General features: G+C 44.2%; 1 protein-coding gene across 9 annotated transcripts in view; it reads left to right on the forward strand.

The window, feature by feature from the left end:
• NRF1 (nuclear respiratory factor 1) overlaps nt 1–20005 on the forward strand; it is a 75136-nt gene that overhangs the window by 15594 nt on the left and 39537 nt on the right. For all 9 annotated transcript variants that reach the window (XM_044279982.1, XM_044279984.1, XM_044279985.1 and 6 more), the window contains exons 2-5: nt 9610–9865; nt 13525–13639; nt 14558–14684; nt 16452–16592. In XM_044279982.1, coding sequence (XP_044135917.1) covers nt 9619–9865; nt 13525–13639; nt 14558–14684; nt 16452–16592 — 630 coding nt within the window. In that variant the 5' untranslated portion in view covers nt 9610–9618. The remainder of the gene's footprint in view (nt 1–9609; nt 9866–13524; nt 13640–14557; nt 14685–16451; nt 16593–20005) is intronic.

The following is a 20005-nucleotide window of genomic DNA, read 5'->3' on the forward strand; positions in this document are numbered from 1 at the left end:
CAGGGGTTGGTAACCTTTTTTGCACAGAGACGGTTAAAAAAAAAAAGTCAAGGCTGAAACGCTCAGTGTGCTGAGCCATACAGGAATGTCATATAACACAACAATGTGACATAAACCTTACTAGCTACATCCCAACACCACTGCCTGACCTGCACCGCTTAGGGTACTTTCACACTAGCGTTATTCATTTCCGGCATTGAGTTCTGTCCTAGGGGGCTCTATACCAGAAAAGAACTGATCAGTTTTATCCTAATGCATTCTGAATGTTCAGGATGTCTTCAGTTCAGTTCTTTAGCCTTTTCAGGAAGGAGAGAATACCATAGCATGCTGTGGTTTTATCTCTGTCCAAAATTCCGGAACACATGCAGGATCTGGCATGTTTTCCCATTGAAATGCATTAATGCTGGATCCTGCCCTGAGTGTTCTGGCAAAACGGATCCAGCATTGCGGTCTGTGCATGCTCAGACCAAGAAAAATGTGAATAAAAATTAATGCCGGATCCGTTTTTCCGAATGAAACCGGAGGGACGGATCCGGCATTTTAATGCATTTGTCATACGGATCAGGATCCTGATCCGTCTGACAAATGCCATCAGTTTGCATAGGTCGTCGCCTCAATCCTCTGCCACAAGTCTGAAAGTACCCTAAAAGTGGTTTTTAACTTATTAGAAAAATTATGGATTGTAAAGCTCGTCACTGCTCCTCAGAATCCGACTATGGGACAAATATATGGGGAAACAAACATTGCGGTTTTCCAGTAGCCCACAACAGCAATTGATGTCTTTGGGAGAAACCCCCCACAGAAAGGTTACCTTCACACAATCAGTATTTGTCCGTATTTTTCATGAGTATTTGAAAGCCAAAATCAGGAGGGGGTCCACAACACAGAAGAAGCACAAATCCTTCCATACTGTTTCTCTGAAGGTTTCACTCCTGGATTTGCTTACAAATACTGATAGAAAATACTACTGGTGCTGACCGTGTGAAAGTGAAATCGCCAAAAAATGAAGATGGTCTGCACAAAAACGTAGTCACTAAAAGTGCTAGACATGTAAAACATAATGTTTAAAGGGGTTGTCTCATCTCAGACAATGGATGCATATCGTTAGGATATGCCCCCATTGTCTTATAAGTGCGTCTCCCACCGCTGGGACCTTCACTTATATTGGGAATAGAGCCCCGCAAAGTGGTGTCTGGAGGACTCCGTTCCGGCCAAAGCCAAGCATGCTCCCCATAGAAGTGCTCTGCGGCACCATAGAAAATGAATGGAGGGGGTGTGTGCATGTGTAGTTTGCCTGCCACAACTTTTGGGGCTCCGTTCTCTATAGGTGCGGTCCCAGCATAGGTGGGCACCTATCAGCAATGGGGCCATATCCCAGCGATATGCCCCCATTGTCTGAGATAAGACAACCCCTTTAAGTATGCATCTAAAAAGCAGAGTACATATAGTGTGTAATAACAAACCACACACACATGCGTAAATGCCAAAAAGACCAGGGTCCACTAACAAACCCCTTTTTCAGTAGGTAACCCCAGATTAGTCAGTGGGGGTACCATTCAGCTAATAGATGGGGTAGTGGAGGAGTAACAATACAGTGTGAGGGTGGCAATATATACCTAACCCTGGTACTGGACCCTAAAAATGAAATCGGTGTTATCGCCCTAAAAAGGGTGGCTCTGTGCTGGAACCTAGTACTGTGTGACCCTGTCACACTTTGTCTTCCGAGTCCACACCACACAGGACTAAAGTGAGACCTTTGTGCCACTATCTGTGTAGTCCATGCCATACCTTTCATGACTCTCCTGAAGTACATCTACACGGCCAAAAACTACTGGTCTGCGAATATTGGCATTTTACACTGCATAATACGCATTCTAAACACTAAAGCAGCTTCCAATTGATTTCAATTGAAATACATGCCTTAGAGCACATGTGTCATGTTACTTGCGTCAAGCGTTTTGAGGCTGCTTTTCCATTGAAATCAGTGGAAAGGGGTAAAACTCCAATGAGAAGGAGTAGTGTATTTTTCTGAAGTGTATATGTAGACCTTTACGCCACCAGAAGCAGCCGAAAAATTATGCAGATTTGATCACTTCTGATCAAACTGTGTCTTTAGTGGATGAATAATCAAAGCTAGAAGCTGTACTCCTAGCGCGAAAAGAAGTGGCTGAAGAATCTGACTTTACCCATCAATTTTAAAAAGAAAACCAACCACCAACCGACTCTAAGGCCTTGGTCTAAAAGATGGTCAAGGCTCAATCCTTATTCATTGCCCTAACCATTAGCACAGCTACCTGTACGGTTTGGATGTTATCAGAAGTAGACCTCCTGGCATGAAAACAGATTGCTCCACACCTACAGTAGAGAGGATTACTTTATTTAATCTAATAGCAAGGACCTTTCCCAAGATGTTGTAGTCATTATTCAAAAGTGATATAGGGCGATATGATCCACAATCTGTGGGTTCTGTTCCGGGTGTCAGAAATTCTTCAAGGTACCTACAACAGATTTCCATGGGAAGGCCATCCCGTCCCAGAGATTCCCTAGGGTACGAATAGCCTAATATAAAGTTCTGGGGTAATATTGGCTTCTGGAGTCAGTCTGGGAATTGTTTAGATGAGAGGCGAGCAGTGCTGACGCATAGGTTATCTGAGATTTATATTTCGCTATAAAATTGGTTAAAGCTGTGAGCCATGTCATTAGAATCAATCAGCATCTCACTTTCAGAGTGGTTGGAGATGACGTTTTGCCTAACAGTGTGGGCTGACAACTGACTAGACTGATTTAATTCAATGTACATTTGTTTGGCGAAGAATAACTTCCTACGGGCTTTCTCGTGTAGGTGTGATAAATAATTGTCTGCCAGCAGTTAACCACACAGTTCTGTTCAGGTCCAATGGGTCAGGGAGAAACTGTCTCTCTAGCTCTGCACATTGACCTGACAATTCATTTTCCCTCGCCAGGATATGCCCCCATTGTCTGATAGGTGCAGGTCCCACCTCTGGGACCCGCACCTACAACGAAAACGGAGTGGGGAAACCAATGGAGGGTGTACTGCGCACAGCTGCTCCCTACATTCATTTCAATGGGGCCGCCGAAAATAGCCAAGCGCTGGCTCAGCTATTTCCGTCGGCCCCATAGAAATTAATGGGAGCAGGGGCTGGGCATGCGCGGTGCGCTTCCATTCCCTTGTATGGGAGCAGCACTTGGTGTGGACCAAACCTAGGGTCCTCCAGCCACAGCTCTCCCCGCGCCATTCTCCTTGTAGGTACGGGTCCCATAGGTGGGACCCGCACCTATCAGACAATGGGGACATATCCTAGCGATATGCCCCCCTTGCATGTGATGTGAATACCCCTTTAATGTATCCAATGGAGGATCTCAAACAGCCCCTTCTGAAGGTGCCCGCCAGATTTCTTCCGTTTTACACAGCAGACGCCTGGGGCTAATGTTTATGATCGACAATGACTCTGATTCCAGACATTTAACCCCTTAGATGCTGTGGTTACTGTTGAGCGAAGCATTCGAAGCAAAATTCGGTCTGGAATTTTAGGAAAACCTTTATTCTAAATAAATCTGAGTTTTTTTTGTGCTTCGTGGTAATGAATCATGTTTTCTTAAAATGGCAGCTGCACGTGTTACAAAGCAAAGCTAAGTGTACAGAAGACAAGCCAGAGACCACAAGAACACCCATAATGTTGTGCAGCAAGCCAATCTGCAGATAGCTATCCCCTGTGATGTCACAGCCCTATAAAACCCTCATCCCGCTCAGGCTCCTCCATTGTCCTGTGAGCTGAGCATAGGGAGAGAAGAGGCAAGCACTTATGTGCTAGGGACAGTGCTGCTGAAAGTGATTAATAGAAGAATATTGGAGAGGGAGACTGCAGGGACAGTGTAGGGAGACTTATTCTGGGTCAGTTTTATTTATTTATTCTTACATCAGCCATAAAATGTAATTCAATACCAATAAGATGGAAGCCTTTATTATTCCACTGCCAGCGTGCCCACCACTACCATCTAGTCTACACCCCTTAGGGAAGCCAGGTCTTAATGATGACCATCCTTATCTTTTGCTGGCTTTACTTTTTCCAAATCATCCTTCAAAGTCTCCATGTCTTAGAAAAGTCAATAAGATGCAGAGAGAGAAGGATCTGGATGTTCCTGATATATTCTCATCGATATTAGATGATGTGGAAAAGAAGGGAAAGCAGATGGCAGAAGAAGGGCTTCCACCTGTAGGGCAGTAGAGCGCTGGGGTTGGAGATGTGAGTATGCCAGCATATTGAGCCCCCACCTGACCAGCCAAACCCCATACCAGCAACAGGCCCTGTTTAAAGGTGTAGCTCAGCCATTAACAATGAAGGACTATAAAGTGCGGTCTTTATTATTAAATGAAAGTCAGCTGCGGGCTAATTCACGGCAGCTGCGCGGTTCTTCACTGCAACATGGCCACAACCCGCCCCTAGTACAGCTGCTCCATGTGGCCGTACTCTAAGTACTCTTAGCGATTTGTGACATTAATTTGGAATAAATCTAATTTCTTGGTGAACAACGGCAAAGTTGCCAAATCAAATTTTTAAAAACTTCGCTCATCACTGCAGCCCTCCACCAATCTGGACTTTATGGCAGAGTAGCCAGAAAAAAGCCTCTCCTCCAGTAAAAGATACATGAAGCCCACCAGGAGTTTGTAAAAAGCAAACTCAAAGCTGTGAGGAAACGAGGTACACTGGTCTGATGACATTTTTGGCCTCAATTCTAAGCATCGTGTCTGGAGGATACCAGGCACTGCTCATCTGTCCAATGCCATCCCTACAGCAAACAGAGGTGGTGGCTACGTCATGATGTGGAGATGTTTTTCAACAGATGAGACAGGGAGACTGGTCAGGATTGAGGGAAAGCTGAATGGAGCACAGTACAGAGATACTCCTAATGAAAACTTGATCCAGTGTGCTCTAGACCTCAGACTGGGCTGAAGGTTCACCTTCCAACAGTGATCCTAAGCATACTACCAACAACAGAAGTGGCTTAGGAACAGCTCTGTGAATTTACTTCAGTGATCCAGCCGGAGCCCTGACTTGAACCAAATCGAACATTTCTGGAGAGATATGAATATGGCAGTCCACCGACAGTCCTCATCCAGTCTGACAGAGCTTGAGGATCTGCAGAAAATCCCCAAATCCAGATGTGCAAACCTTGTAGCATCATACCAACGAATATTGAAGGCCATAATCACTTTAACTTAGTCCTGAGTAAAGGGTCTGAATACTTATGTTAATGCAAGATTTTAGTTTTTGCTTTTCTATAAATTGGCAAAGAATTAGAACATTCTGTTTTCACTCCCATTATGTGGTATTTAATGCCTTCAAAATAGATGTGTAAATCCTTTTTTTTTTATCATGTAATAAAATGCAAAGTGAATACACAAAATAAATCTTCGGTAAATCAAATCAGTATCTTATGTGACCACCCTTTGCCTTCAAAACAGCATCAATTCTGCTAGTTACACCTGAACAGTTTTTGAAGGAACTTGGCCTGGGGGTTGTTCCAAATATCTTGGAGAACAAACGACAGATCTGACGTGGATGTAGACTTGCCTAAATCCATCTGTCTCTTCATGTAATCCCAGACTGTCTCAATGATAATGCGATCAGGGCTTTGTGGGTGCCATATCCTCACTTCCAGGATTCCTTGGGGGAGATTTATCAAACTAGTGTAAAGTAGAACTGGCTTAGTTGCCCATAGCAACAAATCAGATTCCACCTTTCATTTTCCAAAAGAGTTCTGAAAAATGAAAGGTGGAATCTGATTGGTTGCTATGGGCTACACCAGTTTGATACATCTCCCCCCCCTCTTGTTCTTCTTTGCAGGGAAGATATGGAGTATGATGGAGGAGTATCTGCCTATATTTCTCAGCATTGAGGACTCCATGAATCCTGACCAAATCCCTGTACTGTGTGCTCCTCATGTTCAAATTTGAATAACTGACAAATCTGCTAAAGCGGTGTTCACACATTGCAGTGTTTTCGGGAAACTCCATCAGAAAAACACACCATATTTTCTGTAGACACAGAACGGTGCGGTAATGAATGACAACTTTGCAGCAGCATAAATGCTATAATGGGCAACTACTGTAAAACTCTGTATTGGCTCAAATTCACACACTGCAAATCATCATTCACAGTTTTTGTTTTCTATTAAAAACGACACAGCAGAGTTGTCTGGCCTGGGGAGCGATGAAAACAATAAGAAAAAAACAACCACTTGTCCATAGTCCTACCATTCCTGTGCTGCTGTCCTGTTCTCAGCTGCTTTCGGAACCCACTGGACTGGGAGTGGCTTGGTCCTTTCGCAGCTGCAGTCAATCACTGGCCTCAGCAGTCATATGTGCCAGAGTGGCATGTCCATGTGATATGCTAGTACATGAGACAGTTGAGGCCAGTGACTGAGTGCAGTGGTCACGGGTGACGGAACCAAACCCCTTCCAGTCTGGCAGGAACCAGAAGTGGGTGACACTGTGGACAGGTGAGTTGTTAATAATAATAATAATAATAAAAGACCATTTTATATCTACCTTTTAACTGTATCCCTGATCTATTGCTTATACTTCATTAAAGGACCTTTTCTGTGAACAACATTGACCACTTCTCCGCGGGATAGACAATAAATGTATGGTCATGAGAGCAGTGTCCTCTGTGTAACATGGCTGACCACTGCTCCATTCACTTCTATTGTAGGGCTGTACTTGCCAGTCCTCTAGACGTGAATACGGATGCGGACAGCACACGGACCCTTTGAAGTGAATGGGTCCGCACCCGAGCCGCAAAAACTGCGGCTCAGATGCAGACCCGAAAAAATGGTTGTGTGCATGAGGCCTTATAGATGGGAAATAAATGTTTGTAAGCCAACCTCTTTAAGTGGGAATCACACGTGCAGTTTATGTGCCAGGTTTTGAGCCAAACTATGAAATAGACATAAACAGAACTCTATCAGCCTTTCCTCTTATATTTTTCCATCTCCTTGGATCTATTATTGTCTTTGGCTCAAAAAACAGTGTCAAATGCTGCATGTGTGATTCCAACCTGAAAGTAACTCCCAGCCAGGTCCTAAAATAAAAAATGACTGCTGGACTTCAGGAATCCACCCCACCCCTTCAGAGTTTTACTTGGGCTACTTCCAAATCTGCTGCAGCTATTCTCCAGATCCTTCACTGCCTGATGCAACCGGAATGCCCGCTGGCCCCATTCATTATAATGAGGTCTGAACAGACATCTGGCTGCGTTCCGGAAAAAATGCTGAGAATGAGCCGGACATTGGCCGATTCTTGCCATTTGTGCTAGATCTCCATGCTGCAGATGTGAAAGTAGCCTTAGGAATTGCAGTCTGAATGTTCAAATGGTCAGATTGTCTATCCCAGGTCTTCTGCCATACTAAGGGTACTTTCACACTTGCGGCAGGACGGATCCGACAGGCTGTTCACCATGTCGGATCCGTCCTGCTGCTATTTCGCCGGACCGCCACTCCGTCCCCATTGACTATAATGGGGACGGGGCGGAGCTCTGGCGCAGCACGGCTAAAGCCGCCGGACTAAAGTCCTGCATGTCCAACTTTTTAGTCTGGCGGCTTCCGTCGTGCACCGCTGTGCTGCGCTGGAGCTCCGCCCCCGTCCCCATTATATTCAATGGGGACGGGGCGGCGGCACGGCAAAATAGCAGCAGGACGGATCCGACATGGTGAACAGCCTGTCGGATCCGTCCTGCCGCAAGTGTGAAAGTACCCTAAAAATTCAGATTGTAAGGTTGTAAAATAGCATTGTCTAAATATGGTTGCTCGATGACGGGGAACACGATTGTGGATATGTTGCTACACATCAAAGGGAACCTGTCACCATGAAAATGGAAAATAATCTGCAGGCAGCATGTCATAGAGCAGGATGAGCTGAGCAGACTGATTATATAGTTTTTTGGGAAAGGATTCAGTAAAACCTGTAATTTATAAATTTATATCCCTGCTCATTCTGGACATTGAAGTCAGGTAGATGGTCCTATCAGTGACTGACAGCTATCTCTGTGTACACAGTCATAGAGGGGAGGATGTCATTTACTGAGAGGTTTCACTGCGTGTAGTACCTACTACTAAAATGGATTCCTGTTTGTGTTCCTGGAAGCAACTGATGTGGTATGTATCAGGTTATTATTGGAAAGGTATGCTTTGTTAAAGGACTTTCCCTGGACTTGAAGGGGTTTTCCTGGATTTTAATATTGATAACCTATTTTCAGGACAGGTCATCGATATCAGCGGCACCCCAGCTGTTTGAAGGGAAGGCCACTCTCTCTGCAAGCGCAGCCTTCTCTTCATTGTTAACCTGCTCGCCGTCGACAGAACAGCAATGAGCAGGTGTAATTATAAGCAATCCCATTCACTTCCATAGACCTCGTTCCTGTACACTTAAATAGGAACGAGCCGCCCCCATTGAAATGATTGGGGAGGCTTGTAGTTACACCTGCTCACCGCAGCGAGCAGGTTAACAATGAAGAGAAGGCAGCTCATATGCTTTCCCTTCGATTAGCGGGGGTGCCGGGTGTCTGACCCTAACCAATCGGTCATCAGTATTAAAATCCCCCAAAACCCTATAACCATTGATGTCCTGTTTTTTGCGTACACACGTTGCAGTTTGCACGCATATTCCCATACAGATAAGGCTACTTTCACACTAGCGTTCGGAGCGGGTCCGTCTGATGTTTCATCAGACGGATCCGCTCCTATAATGCAGACGTTTGCATCCGTTCAGAACGGATCCGTCTGCATTATAACTTAGAAAAATTTCTAAGTGTGAAAGTAGCCTGAGCGGATCCGTTCAGACTTTACATTGAAAGTCAATGGGGGATGGATCTGCCTGAAGATTGAGCCATATGGTGTCATCTTCAAGCTGATCCGTCCCCATTGACTTCCATTATAAGTCTGGATGGATCCGCACGGCCAGGCGGACACCTGAACGCTGCTTGCAGCGGAGCGGAGGCTGAGCGATGGCAGACGGATGCATTCTCAGTGGATCCGCCTCCACTGAGAATGCATTAGGGCCAGACGGCTGCGTTCAGGGCCGCTTGTGAGCCCCTTCAAACGGAGCTCACGAGCGGACACCTGAACGCAGGTGTGAAAGTAGCCTAATGCGGCGTAGTACAGTACCAGCAAAGTGTATGAGAATAGACTATTCTCATGTACATATTGGTTGGGTTTTTTTCTACGTGGAAATTGACGTGCTGTGTGGATTTCCAAATCTGCAGCATCTTAATTGTTTGTGGTTTAAGCTGCGAATTTCACACTTTTCCATAGATCTGTGAAAAAAAACACAACAATCCTCTCTTAAAACCACTGTTAGAGATTTAGCATTTTTGGTTGTGGTTTGGGTGCAGGAACACACAGAAGTTCATGTAGCTCTTCTGCCTGTTCACCCGCACTCGTGTGCAGGTACTTTTAGAGGGGCACAGCGCCATACATATCCAGACAATCCCATTTGCTTGAACGGAACTGATCAGTAGCATCAGGCAAAGGAAGGATGAACACCACTGCCCTTGAGTAATGTCTAATATTGGTCTTGATTTGTTTCTACAGTTTGAAGCTATGGAGGACCATGAAGTCACCCAGACAGATAACCTTACTACCATTGAAGCACATACAGTTGCTCACACTGTTGCCCATTCTGTGGGTCAGCAAGTACAACAAGTCCATGTTGCTACCTACACGGACCATAGTATGCTGAGTGCCGATGAGGATTCTCCATCATCTCCTGAGGACACCTCTTATGATGACTCTGACATACTGAACTCCACTGCTGCTGATGAAATAACAGCTCACCTGGCAGCCGCAGGTATGAAGATGAGCTTTTGTGTCATGCTTGATAACATGTGAGCCCCACCGTCAGGAATACCATCAAGCCAACCCGATGTTCATGCCAGTTTTCCATTATAGTAATCTCTGCAGTTTGATTTCCCAAGGAAGGCCCATGAATAGTCCTAAAGGTGGAATGACCGTTTTCTTTTAGGTGAAAGCATCTGGTATATGCATCATCAATGCTGAACTCTGTCATGGGGCCAGAAACAGCAGGTTCCCCTCCAATGAATTTCATTCCAAAACTGAAGTGAAGCATGTCATGTGAGCCCTGGAGGTTATGTCTAAGAGCTGTGAGGGCTCGCGTATCAGAGCTCCCGCATATGCACATTAATGTCTATGGCACACTATCCCCATTCCCAACAGAGAGTAATCTGAGTATCTGTGCATTGCAGTTTAGCTCAAACCCACAGTCCACCAGTTGGCTCTGATCCCTTTAAAGGTGGTTTCTTGGGGTTTAATATTGATGGTCTATTATCAGGATAGGTCATCAATATCAGATCGGTGGTGGTCCAATACCTGGGACCCCACCAATCAGCTGTTTGAGGAATCCTCGGCACTCTTCGCACCTTACCAAGCACAGTGCCATCCATTGGATAGTGGCTGTGCTTGCTATTTCAGCTCTAGGCCAGGTGACCGGTGAACGTGATGTCATTGTACTTGGTAGGTGCTGCAGTGCTCACCAAAGTGTCCTGGTCTTTTCAAACATCTAATCAGCAAGGGTTCCAGGTGTCGGGGCCCCCCGCCGATCTAAGGCTACTTTCACACTCGCGTTTGGTGCGGATCCGTCTTGTATCTGCACAGATGGATCCGCACCAATAATGCAAACACTTGTATTTGTTCATAACGGATTCGTTTGCATTATTCATAAAAAAAAAAAGTCTAAGTATAAAACGGATCCATCTTGACTTGCATTGTAAGTCAGGGCTGATCTGTTAGGCTCAGTATAGTCAGACGGTCACCAAAACGCTGCAAGCTGCGTTTTAGTGACCGTCTAAAAAAGTAACTGAGACCAAACGCAGCCAAATTGATGCATTCTGAACGGATCCTTATCCATTTAGAATGCATTGGGGCTTAACTGATCCGTTTTGGGCCGCTTGTGAGAGCCTTGAAACGGATCTCACAGGTGGTCCCAGAAACGCCAGTGTGAAAGTAGCCTAATATGGATGACCTATTCTGAGGATAGGCTATCAATATAAAAAAAACAGACAACCCCGTTAATTTTGGGTTGAGTTGACAGACAGCACACAGTTACATTCACACTAGGGGTGTGTGTGTGTGTGTGTATATATATATATATATATATATATATATATATAGATATAGATATATATATAGATATAGATATAGATATATATATATATATATATATATATATATATAGATATAGATATAGATATATATATATATAATATTTATTTTATTTTTTGCTGAAAATTTGTTCTGAATAGGGTTGTTTCTGCAGCAAGCAAAATGATTTTTACAAACCCCCTTACAGATGTGTGAATGTAACCAACACTTTTTACTTTCTTGTGTTTACCCTTTGACGTTTATTGGGGGAAAACGTTTAATAGAACCTGTTATGGGAAAACTGCCGTATACCAGCATCTGCCTCCAATGTATCATGGTGTGGATGAATGGTAAATGGCCAATTAAAGGGTAGGAAATACTTTCTGCAGATGTCCTGAGGGCATTTTAGTGAATTCCACCTCAGTAATATGATTCCCTATTGATGGAGAAAATTGGTAGCTCTTAAAATGGCTTTGAAAAGACACAGATGCCTCCCCGAACTTCCAAGCTGTAAACTGCTGTTGTGCTGGATACCATTCTGTCTGTCCTTCTCCCCAAGGAGGGAGTTTTTGTTAGGAATGATAAGCCAAATCTCAATAGACTTGTGTGGTTTGTGCAGGATAGTGTGCAAATCCCTAACCTAAGCATGAAGAAAATAAATCTCTGAATATCGGGGACTATCGTTCCCATACGTGCGCTGGAGTAAGATGCGCCTAATTTATTAAAGGTCAGATGCCTCAAATTAGGCACATCTCTGACCTTCCATAAACCAGAACCTGAAATCCACGCCTAGACATGAGCTATAGCTTACGCCAGTTGCTACCGCTAAGCACTACCACAGAAAGCTGAAAGTTGCAAACGATGGCTAGCACCATAATATGCATCTTTTTAATGCCACAATAATGGAGTAAAGATATTCATAAATGCCCCTCTAAATATTAAGTTCTAATTGTTTATGTGGCTATAATTCTTCCAAGCAGCAGCTGCATGTAAATCCACCACTCTGCCAGCAGGGGGAGCAGTATCATTACTTAAATACTCGTCTTGGGGTACTTTCACACTGGCATTGTTGGATTCCGGCAGGCAGTTCCATTGCTGGCCATCGATCCGGCAATCTGTATGCAAACGGATACCATTTGTAGACTGATCCGAATCAGTCTACAAATGCATTGCAATACTGGATCCATCTCTCCGGTTGTCATCCGGAAAAACGGATCCGGTATTTATATTTTTCACATTTTTAAAGGTATGCGCAGACCGCAAAACCGGATCCGTTTTTTTTCAGAGTGGATTCGGCATTAATGCATTTCAATGGAAAATAATGCTGGAGCCGGCATTCCGGCAAGTGTTCCGGAATTTTGGACGGAGAAAATACCGCCGCATGCTGCGGTATCTTCTCTGTCCAAAAACCGTACAGCGACTGAACTGAAGACATCCTGATGCATACAGAATGGATTGCTCTCCATTCAGAATGCATGGGGATATACCTGATCTGTTCTTTTCCGGTATTGAGCCCCTAGGACAGAACTCCATGCCGGAAAAGAATAACGCTAGTGTGAAAGTACCCTTAGAAGATATTAATGCCTGCAGTGAGTAAGCATGTAATATACTGGTTACATTTCTGAACACTGAAAATTATCTAAATCGACCTGAAAATCTTTGTTTACTGCGTTGGTAAATGTGTTCCCCTTTCATTGCAATATGAACTCATCATTTTTATCCAAGAGCACCATTGCTTAGTCTTGAGGAGGTCTTGCTACAACAGGTTTTCAGGAGGTTGTCACCTGCTCGATGGTGCTGTTTTATACAGTCTGAAGGCATTTTATTGTGACTTGTAACATTTAGGTCAGATCCGTGTTCAGACCAAGTTATGCATCTGTATTTCTCGTATGTGTCACAACCCCAACCACAAGTTCAGCCAACTCGAAATGACATAATGCAGCTCTATGATGCTGTGAGTTCAAGTCAGTTAAACCCACAGTCGGTCCATGACACAGACTTTTGGCCTTCGAGCGCTCGTGGAGTATGGAGCCATACTCTACACCAGTGGTCAGCAACCTTCTGCACTACAGATGTGGTGAAACTGCAACTCCCAGCATGCTCTATTCACTTCTATGGGAGTTCTGAAAACAGCTAAGCAAGTGTGCATGCTGGGAGTCGTAGTTTTACCACAGCTGGAGTGCCGGAGGTTGCTGATCCCTGCTCTACACACTCGAAAAGTTGAGCCAATGGAAACTGAAGGGGCAGGGAGCTCTGAGCAGCACTTCCGCCCCTTTCTTTCTTACAACAAAGGCTTAGTAACCCTTTAATACTCGAATTTGGGCTATTAGTATATCTTTTTATTTTCAGGTCCTGTTGGAATGGCTGCTGCGGCAGCGGTGGCCACAGGGAAGAAACGCAAGAAACCCCACATCTTTGAGTCTAACCCTTCCATACGTAAGAGACAACAAACCCGGCTACTGAGGTGAGTTCATCCCCACTTGTCTAAACCTTGTCTGTGTGTGCTGCTATTGACCAGAGGTGCAGAGGAGAGATGACACTAACGTGCTGTGATCCTTCCTCCTACTGTCACTTGCAGCCACCCACTTTTACACACACACAGAACCAGCGCAGTGCACTCGCCTTTCCTTTCTATTGGACTCAATTGGCTCACTATTTTTGGAACTCCTATAGAAATGAATGGAGGGTAGCTACACATGCGGCGCAGCGTGCTCTCCTTTACTTTAGGGGGCCCGTTCTGGAGATAGGTGCGGGTCCCAGAGACAACTCCTTTAATATTATACAAGATCTAATCTGTAATCCCAGTATTTTAGCCCTAACCTTAGGCCTACTGCACACGAACCGGTTTATGTTCCGTTGTTTTTTTTTTTTGCGTTCTGTATAGGGAGCTATTCATTTCAATGGATCCGCAAAAAAAATGGAAGGTACTCCGTATGCCTTCCATTTTCGTATTTCCGTTCCATTCAAACATAGAACATGCCCTATTATTGTCCGCAAATAATGTTCCGTGGCTCTATTCAAGTCAATGGGTCCGCAAAAATAACAAAAACGGAATGCATCTGTATGTCTTCCGTATCGTTCCGTTTTTGCAAAAACATCTATTGAAAATGGTATGCCCAGCCCAATTTTTTTTATGTACTTATTGTTTAAACAGTATTGTATGTTTTCCGTTTGCGATCCGCAAAAAACAAACACTGCTGAAACAAAAAAGACTGTAAAACAGACCGCAAACCATACGGTCGTGTGCAAGAGGCCTTCGTCAGAACATATTACATACATGTTTATATAGCGAAGAAAAAACTTTAACGTATAAATGTATTTAAGTTTATAATTTGTAATATATCTAGTTTTACACTGAATTATGTGCTTCTTTTGACTCCAGGAAACTTAGGGCAACCCTGGATGAGTACACCACTAGGGTCGGCCAGCAGGCGATTGTCCTGTGCATTTCTCCTTCTAAACCTAACCCTGTTTTTAAAGTGTTTGGAGCAGCACCTTTGGAGAATGTGGTGAGTGTTCAGCTTCTTGTCTCCTGCTTCTTTACCAACTGGAAAGGTGTTTGGTCTTTTAGTGTGCAGTAATTGGAACCGGACTATCCTTATACAGTGCCTATGAGATCAGCGGACTAACTGCATAATGCACAATGGTGACAAGTCCTACAAAGTCATTGCTTTTGCCTTATTTTCCACACCTTTTCGCTGTGGCTCTCAAAGCTGCTCTGAAATACCCAGGCCTGACCGCTGTGCTGTAATATCATAATGGAGAGGACTCTTGTGTGCATGCACAGCGTTCCTGACAATGTAATTCAGAGCAGTGCTTATTGTGGGGGAATGGGGGCAGGGCATGTGTTACTGTAGATCATAGTCCTAGATCATGGTGATGTGTTCCCTTTAAATGATAAGCTATCATGAGGCTCAGGCACCCCCGCAGATCAGCTGTTTTTGTGTAACTCCATCATTGGAACTACGCGGCACTGTTGGCATTGTAGTGGACAGCGGTCACAACTGCAACGCCCCTCTCATTGAAGTGAATGCAAGCAGTTCTGTGGTTGCAAGTGGTGTCCACCACAATTTTGATAGTGTAGTTCTGGTGACAGGGCTCAACAGAACAGCTAATTGGCTGGGGTACTCGGTGTTGGAACCCCCGCCAATCAGGTATTCATTGCCTATCCTGAGGGTATCCCCTAAAAAAGGTTAGACAACCCCTTTAATCAAGTACCCAATCCCCCACCTTTCTGGTGCTCCCCACAGCTCTTTGTTTGCGACACTGCAGCGATGACTACATGATTGCTGCAGCCCAGTCACTGGCCTCAGCATTTGCATGGGGTACTTGGGAGGACATAATTACTGCAATGCTGAAAACAAAGAACTGCGGGGTTTGGACAGGTTAGACTGCTTTTTTTTATATTATGCCACTCCTTGTCTGTACCTTATTTTTGGGGATCTTGGGGAAAACCCTTGTTAACTGTTTGCTATGCAGAGACCACTGGTGACACTGACATGCTTCTTCTCTTCCCGTCGAGATTATGCAGAGGTGTAGGTGATAAATTATCCACTATTACCAGAGTGGGAAATGGTGGCAGAATCAAATTACTCCTTCCCCTTGCTAAAGTTTTTGAGGTGGATTCAATGCTGTTGAATTTTGCCTACTGAATGTTCCTTTAGGCCCCTTTCACACGAGCGAGTTTTCCGCACAGGTGCAATGTGTGACGTGAACGCATAGCACCTGCACTGAATCCTGACCCATTCATTTCAATTTTCATTTTTCACACATCAGTTCTGCGTTGCGTAAAAAACGCAGCATGTTCTATATTCTGCGCTTTTCACGCAGCCCTGGCCCCATAGAAATAAATGGGGCTTCAGTCAAAAACACATTGCATTCGGTAGCAATGCGTCTTTCACTGATGGTTGCTAAGAGATGTTGTGTGTAAACCTTCAATTATTTATCACACGCATGAAAACGCATTGTGCAGACAAAACTGACCTTGCTTGCAAAATGGTGCGAGTTTCACTGACCGCATCCGTACCTAATCCGTCACGCTCGTGTGAAAGAGGCCTTAGTATTCACTCATTCTTACTGCTACTACTGCAGTCATTACTTGATGTTTCATCATTATTTCCTCCTCGTTCAGCCATCAGAGACACAGAGGACCGTGTATTTTTAGCTGGCAGCTGTGCTGTCAAAGTTGCCTTTATGCCCTGGGGCTGTCATGTTACTAAGCACAGGGAGGCTGAGAGCTTCACTCATGTCTGTTTACCACCCACTCTCTCCCCTAGGTGCGCAAGTATAAGAGTATGATCCTGGAGGACTTGGAAACTGCACTGGCAGAGCATGCGCCTGTCCAACAAGACATCAACTCTGATCTGCCCCCTCTGACTATAGATGGCATTCCAGTGTCTGTGGACAAGATGACCCAGGTGAGCAGCAGTCTGCCAGCATGCCACTTCTGTGTTCTAAAGAAACTGCCACCTCAGCAAAAACGAGGTTCTCTGGTCCCTTGCTTCACCAATACTGCCCTTCGGAAGAATACAGTATTGGGCTACATGCACACGACCGTATGTGCTTAGCGGTCCGCAAATTGCAGTTTTTTTTGCGGGGCTACGGAACGGACATACTGATGTGGACAGCACTTTTTTGTGGACCCGTTGAAATGAATGGGTCTGCATCCTATCCGCAATAGAAAAACCAGAACGGACACTGAAACAAAATACGTTCGTGTGCATGTAGCCTTAAAAACTGAAAAAAGTAAAGTATTAAAAGGCACAGTGGACTGATGGTAGTTTTAATATTCTGGATTTAAACCCACAAGCAACCCCACATTCAGAATAGAACGGCAGTAGTTAAATGATAGCAACATGCCACCCCAAGTAAAAGCCTCTTAAGCTGGGGCTATTCACACGTGTCACACAACATTGCATCTAACGATTGTCAGTGGTATGGCAGTGCGACACATGGCATGCCACAACTGCGGTGCGACCGTTACAGAAAATACAATGCTCTTGGATTTATGGTCACAACACTTTGCTCTCACAGACTACAACGTAAGTTGCGGGAAACTTGCCTTTTCTGCAAAACTATCTTATTACCCTATGAACGAGCGTTCATAGAGTAATTGGCGTCACCTTTACATCGGCAGATTATCGCTACCAAGGAATATATCTGCCAGTCTTTTATCAAGCTAACCGTTTGGAGACTAGGCGAGCACTAAGAAAGTTATAGAGACTTGTCCAGCGCTCGGAATATAGTTATCCGGGCAGTACGTCTGGTTGCCATACCCTGATGTAGTGTGGGGTAGCTGTTTGTGGTCCTTTAGAGAGGGTATTATGAGCTCAATCAACGTATGCATACGTTATACAAGGTTTTAAATTGGTTCTTGAAAAGGCACCATTGTTTCACCAGCAGCCCCGTCGTAGCTGCTATACGGCACCATTATTTAGGTGAGTGTGTGGAATGTGTAAGCTGCTGCTGTACGATTAGATTCTCAGTTAGGCCAAGTTCACACTTCATTTATTTGGTCAGTTATTTCCATCAGTTACTGTGAGCCACAACCAGGAGTGAAGCCTACTCAGAGATCAGGTATAATAGAAAGATCTGCTCCTGTTCTGTGCTTCTGACTCGCACCTGGTTTTGGCTGGCAATAAGGGCTCATGCACATAAACGTATTTTATTTCTGTGTCCAATCATTATTATTTTTTTTCTGCAGACCGTATGCGGAAACCATTAATATTAATTGGTACAAAAAACGGTAGTTATTCTGTGTGCATTCCGTTTCCATACGTCCGTTCCGCAAAAAAATAGAACATGTCCTATTGGGCCTCATGCACACCGCCGTTGTTTTGGTTCGCATCCGAGACAGTTTTGGCGGCTCGGATATGGACCCATTCACTTCAATGGGGCTGCAGATGATGCGGACAGCACTCAGTGTGCTGTCCGCATCCGTTGCTCCGTTCCGTGGTCCGCAAAAAAATATAACCTGTCCTATTCTTGTCAGTGTTTTGCAGACAAGAATAGGCAGTTATATCATGGCTGTCCGTGCCGTTCCGCAAATTGTGGACCGCAAAACACACAATGGTTGTGTGCATTTGGCCTTATTGTCTGCATTACGGACAAGGATAGTACTGTAATTGGGGACCAGCTGTTCTGCAAAATACGGTACGGAATGCACACGGACGTCATCCGTATTTTTTGTGGGCTGCAAAATAGTCGTGTGCATGAGCCCTAAGTGATGGTAATAACGCACCAAATAATTGAAGCGGTCTTTTTATAATTGCGGAACTCACATGGGCGGCATCCGTGTTTTGCAGATCCGCAATTTGAGGACCACAAAACACTGCACGATCGTGTAAATGCGCCCGTTCCGCAAATTGTGGAACACACATGGGCAGCATCTGTGTTTTGTGGACCGCAAAACATGGAGGGGTCGTGTGATTGCGCCCTAACACAGCACACTGTATATAGTTTTATTTATATAGGTTGTTCATGAAGGAATTGTAGCATTAATTGGGGTAAGTAGTGTTTGCAGTCACTCAGTCAATCCTGAAGTAAATGAGGTAAGGTGACGCATCATTTCCTATGGGATTTTACAGCAACTTTGGAAGCGCCAATAGCCTTTCATTAGGAGGAGTGATTAAATGGGACAAGTGAAAGAGAGCTCAGGTGTGCTGCTCACTCGCCCGGTTGAGGGCTTCAGGTAACACAGCCTTAATTGCTCTATTTTCCATGGTAGTCTTAAGGGAGACAGAGCTATGATGGTGTTATGGGCCTGCAAATCCAGCTATTTCATACAGCTAGAATATTGGTTATTACACATAATGCTATATATGAAAAACCTACCAATAAGCTGCTCAGATATTTCACTTAATCAAAGTTGTCTTTAGGGTGGGTTCACACACAGGTTGCAATGGTGCTTTGAACAACCTTTTATTTTATTTTTTTTCTTAGTTTTTTCTTGCTCCAGATAGGTGATATGAAACACAGGACACACTGGTATTTTTTGACATCTTCCCTATAGGGGAAAAAAAGGATCACCCAATCATTTAGGAAAAGCCACAAGGCATAAACATGTGTTGTGGGGAATGGTTGTTTTTTTTTTTTGTGTGTGCGAAGGTTGCTGTATTTTTCCTGTCCCCTTTAGCCTATGAGAAGGCAATGGCACATCTGTATGCAGCTGAAAAGAGGCGTTTGCTTTGTGTTAGTTTCATGTGTGGATTGCAGATGTTAACTCGCCGATTGAAAGCTTTTTTTTTGTTGTTGCTGGTTTTAGTGTGATTGTGTCTCACGATCATCATGTCTCCAGAGAATGTAGCTAACAAGTAGGTTATACTTCTCAACTAGACAGGGCTAGTAATTATTTCTGCCCTCAATATCTATTGTCTCAGTAGTTGGGTTCATTAACACAATATTTGTCCTGCAAGCAACCCAGAAAATTCAAAATGGGGTGGAATTTATTCTCCTCCGTTCTCTGTGTGGGAAAAGCCTATCTGATGCCACGGTCACAGTTGACTGAAGCATCTGAGGGTTTAAATGTTTGTAATCGGCATTATAGCCAATCGCAGACATTAGCTCTAGGTGTCTGCTTTTTAACCCAGCAGAAACCTGACGGTTATCGTGCTTGCACAGACTTCTGGAAGGGGTTAAAGAAAAATGTAGTAAACGAAGCCTGTTGTGAATGTTGTATGTATGTTAATTCAGTGTATGTTTAAATAGGTGAAAAGGACAAAAAAGTTGCTATATTAAAATACAGTAGTTGAGTGCTTTTTTTTTTTTAAATCAGATAATTTTTATTGAAGTAAAAGTAAATACAAATGTAGTCAAAAAATACAATAACAAA

The sequence above is a fragment of the Bufo gargarizans genome, chromosome 2, assembly GCF_014858855.1.
Source record: "Bufo gargarizans isolate SCDJY-AF-19 chromosome 2, ASM1485885v1, whole genome shotgun sequence".
NCBI classification, from domain to species: domain Eukaryota; kingdom Metazoa; phylum Chordata; class Amphibia; order Anura; family Bufonidae; genus Bufo; species Bufo gargarizans.